This window comes from Prosopis cineraria, unplaced genomic scaffold (assembly GCF_029017545.1).
Source record: "Prosopis cineraria cultivar Desert tree isolate PC_DT_omini unplaced genomic scaffold, ASM2901754v1 PC11, whole genome shotgun sequence".
NCBI lineage: Eukaryota > Viridiplantae > Streptophyta > Magnoliopsida > Fabales > Fabaceae > Prosopis > Prosopis cineraria.
This window is the reverse complement of record NW_026555342.1, coordinates 11,638,085-11,642,063: the sequence shown is the minus strand read 5'-3', so window position 1 is coordinate 11,642,063 and position 3,979 is coordinate 11,638,085. Positions and strand designations below refer to the sequence as shown.

The window sequence follows — 3,979 nt, the reverse complement described above, 5'->3', positions numbered from 1 at the left end:
ACATAATAGAACCTCTCTTTTTTTTTGGAGGTGAAATGTTGCTCATTGGAAATCATCTTTTCAATCAAATCTCATGCTCTTTGTAGAGTCAAATCAATTAAGCAACCTCCATCATTTGGATCCTTGTTTATGCTTTGAAACCTTGTTCTAATTAATTAGACTTACATTTTATTATTTAGATTTGCATTTAAATTTTAGCCAAAACCACCATTCCATAAAAATGTATGAATTTAAATCTAAATTCATATTTTATTATATTTTTTTATAATCATTTTGCCTTCTCTCTATTTTCATTTCTCACCTACCTCTATTTTAAATCTAAAATTTAAATTTAAATTCACTAATACAAAGGCTACTTTAATTAATTTTCCCTAGCACCATATCTCGAGATAAAACTAAAAATTCTCATCCATTAAAACACCAAATCCTATATCAATGGTTAATAAAGTATCTTGCAGGCAATCTTTGAGATGGAAGACTTGTTCTAACTTAAATAAGCTCTTGAAATTCAAGTTACTTAAAATTTTTCAACAAAGAATTTAAAAAAAAAAAATCTCTACAGAATCAAATAAATGAACCATACTAAAATCTTGATTACAAATGCTATAATTTTGGACTTAAATAAACCAGATTCATGTCCCGTTGACCACAATACACACTAGCTCAATAACACCAATTGCCTTCCATGTGATGACTCTCACAACTTCAGTCATAATTCATTCTTCATCAGGTGTGGCACACAGCTTGAAAAAGGAAATTTTTAAGTAATATGCGTTTACGAAAGATAGACCAATTAAGCTAATCATGGAGGCACACAAACTTGTAACCCACACTTATCTCTTTATGATTGACTTAATTAATTGATCTATCATCTATAAATCAGGTATCACCAAGAATCTCTGCTTCCAAGCTAATTCTTACTGTTTAGCCTGTTCACAAATTAGAAAGGATTTTGTTAGTTATGCTTATGCAATATAGTGTAAGTAACTGAAAAGTAGACAAATTCACAGAGAAAAATGCTTTAGTATAGAAGAATGCTGCAAAATATAAATAATTATACAGGTCCTGTGATTACTAGACAGGTCATTCATTCTTACAAAGAAGACTATTCTAGTTTAGTCAGATTACTTGAGGGTGTAATTCTAACCAAACTTGACAAACCGTGAACTCAAAGCAGAAAGTGATAACAAAGTATTTGTGGCCCTTGGGAGCCTCAAAATAATAAAGAATGAACATTAATGTAAAAAAAGACAAGAATAAACCTGTGAATAGAAGAAGGTGCCAAGAACTGCAATGGCTGCCCCAAGGGCATTGACAGGTTGGACTGGCGTGCGGAAGATGATAATGGAAGAGACGATAACTGAAATCCTCTTCATTGTGTTCCCTATACTAAACGTTAATGGGGAAATCTGATCAAGAGACATGTAAGATACTTGGTTGTACAAGTGGTAGAAGATACTCTGAGCAGCCACCCACCTGTGTAATTTTCAAACCAGTTTATTAATTCAACATAATATGGGGGAAAAAAACCATAAAGTTTAACAGTGGACAACACTGAAAATTGCCACTTGACAACAAAGTAAAGTGTTTTTTAGAGCCATTCAATCAATTGCATTTCTGGATCTCATCAATAATTATGCTTTTCACATACCAACAAAATATTTTTCATCTAACTAAATTATGACGTCATATAATCTATGTAGCTGATGCCACCTAGTCGAATAAAGCTTGTTGTTGTTGTAACTAAATTTTGCATTTCTTATCAACAAACTACAGTTTAGGCCAATAGAAGGGTGTATAAAAGCCAATAATAAAATGAAATTCCACCAATACAAAGAGACTATTAGCATGAGTGTGCACTGAGAATTAAAGGTTCGACTTACCATACAAAATTGGGACCAATCTGAGAGATAGCAGTTTGCCAGCCAGCAGCCCACATTTGTGGGCCCTCCACAGCAATGGCAAAAGGCGTGAGGATTAAAAGAGACATCATAGAAAGACAAGCATAGTAGTTCATTCCACTAACAGACATCCCCTTCATCCCTTTCTTTGAGAATATGTTCCGAAAGACGAATGCCAAATTTGAGATCATGGCCCCCATGAACCCTGAAACATGATGTATTATATAGTTGCCTAATTAGTGGCTTGTTTGCATTATCAACTTCCTCACCGAACTGTACACTATAAGAACTTAACAAGTATGAATACTGACATGTGTAACGCAAAGGATATATTAACCCTAAAACATGAAAAAAGATATGTAGTATATAAGAACAAACATGTCATATGAATAGAATACATTCAGTCTCTCTTTCTTAAAGAAGATTCTGATATGCATGTGAATATTAGAGTATATGCCCTTACCAATCATATTGAAATTGAGTTCTGTCACAGCAGCAAGTGCACAACCACCAATAATGGGGAGAAGTGATAGGTACACTGGCATAGGGAATGATTCTCCGAGCAAGAACCTTGAAACCAGGACACTAAAAGCAGGTTCTCCACTCTTGATGATGTGAGTAAATGAAACTGCAACCTTTGACATACTCACAGTTGCAGCAACATGCCCGATCGTGTGAGCCACAGCAACCTTCAAACCAAATTATTTCAGTAATTATGGCAAGGAATATACATCAAAACCAATCCTATCCCATCTCCTAATCACTAGGCATTCCCTGGCCAGATATTCCAGGTATAAGCCTACTAATCAAAGTTTGCCTAACCACACCCAATAACGGTCGGTCCTTAGCTCATAGTTTCATGGTTCTTACCCAAGACCCATCCTGTTATGCATTATAAACACAGAATCATATGATTCGAATCTTGTTGTGTCTCTATGCCAAGATGAAATACTGACACTACAGAAATAAAACTATTTTGTATCCAATGCATCCAGCACACATCAAACATGAAACCACTTCACATATTTATATATAGCATAGAGTCATGTCATTAGCAGAATTGAGCAAGGTTCACTTACAGGGAAGAGGGCCTTCCAAAACTCTAAATTGACTTTCGGGGTTTCAGCAATTCTCGTGGCCCATGAGATTAACATCATCAGCGAACCAGCAGCCAGTGAGAGAGTGGAAGTGAGCCAGGGATAAGGAAAAGCATTCAAAACCTTTTTGTTGTATATATTGAAGACCACATTTAATGCCCACCAGGTCGCAAAATACAAACCAATTTTGAGCCTCTGAGCCGCCTGAACTCGAGCCTCCTCATCAACACTAATTTCCAACGGCCGTGACTTATCCGCCTCACAGGCCTCACACTCTAAACCCCTCTTTCTGGGTTTTGCCACCAACGAGAAATTCTCGGTGGATGATACGAAAAGAGGCTTGTGAGAAGAAACAGAGAGATTCGGGGTGGGTTGAGCATTTTGTCCTGCGGGTAATGTGTAAAAGGATTGAGCGGTTCGAACAGAAGGCTTTCTGGCTGAGAAAGCAGAGAAGCTCAGAGACGAAGAAGGTGCACACCTAATTGCAGAGTTCATGATGAAGGTGTACACCTAATGAACGTAGATTAGGTGAGGCAAGAAGAAAACTCAAAAAGGGTATTGTTGGGGCGGGGCTTTAAGAGGTAGGTGCAGACAATGTGGAAAATTTATACGATGAATCCGAGAAAAGGGAAGGAGGTAGGAGAAGAAAAGTTCAAAACTTTGGGCATGGAAAGGTGAGAGAAAAGAGGTTGGTGAGCATTGGAGAGAAGGAAGGGAAGGTGAGGAAATCGAAGAAGAAGCAACGGAAAATGGAGAACTTGGAAAAACGGCTTTTCCTAGAAGGATGGCGGTAGAGACTAGAGATGGAGGAGTGTATTTAGGTGGACCCCCCACAAAGCTATTTTTGAGAATCACTACCGGATCAAATTTTATTTTAGGCGTTATTACGAGAATTTGGTAAATGATAACAGAATTAAGTATGTAAATGATAACAAAATTTGATAAATATGTAAATGATAATTAAGTATTGCAGGATATGAT

At 36.7% G+C, this 3,979-nt stretch overlaps 1 protein-coding gene across 1 annotated transcript; it reads right to left on the bottom strand.

The window, feature by feature from the left end:
• Nucleotides 1-590: 590 nt before the first annotated feature.
• On the bottom strand, nucleotides 591-3,697 carry LOC129285007 (glucose-6-phosphate/phosphate translocator 2, chloroplastic-like). Its single transcript, XM_054920542.1, has 5 exons — nucleotides 2,981-3,697; nucleotides 2,365-2,590; nucleotides 1,884-2,106; nucleotides 1,263-1,476; nucleotides 591-929 (listed from the first exon to the last, which is right to left on the bottom strand). Exons 1-5 carry the CDS (start codon nucleotides 3,491-3,493, stop codon nucleotides 918-920), a joined length of 1,188 nt encoding a protein of 395 aa, XP_054776517.1. The 5' UTR covers nucleotides 3,494-3,697; the 3' UTR covers nucleotides 591-917.
• Nucleotides 3,698-3,979: the final 282 nt, after the last annotated feature.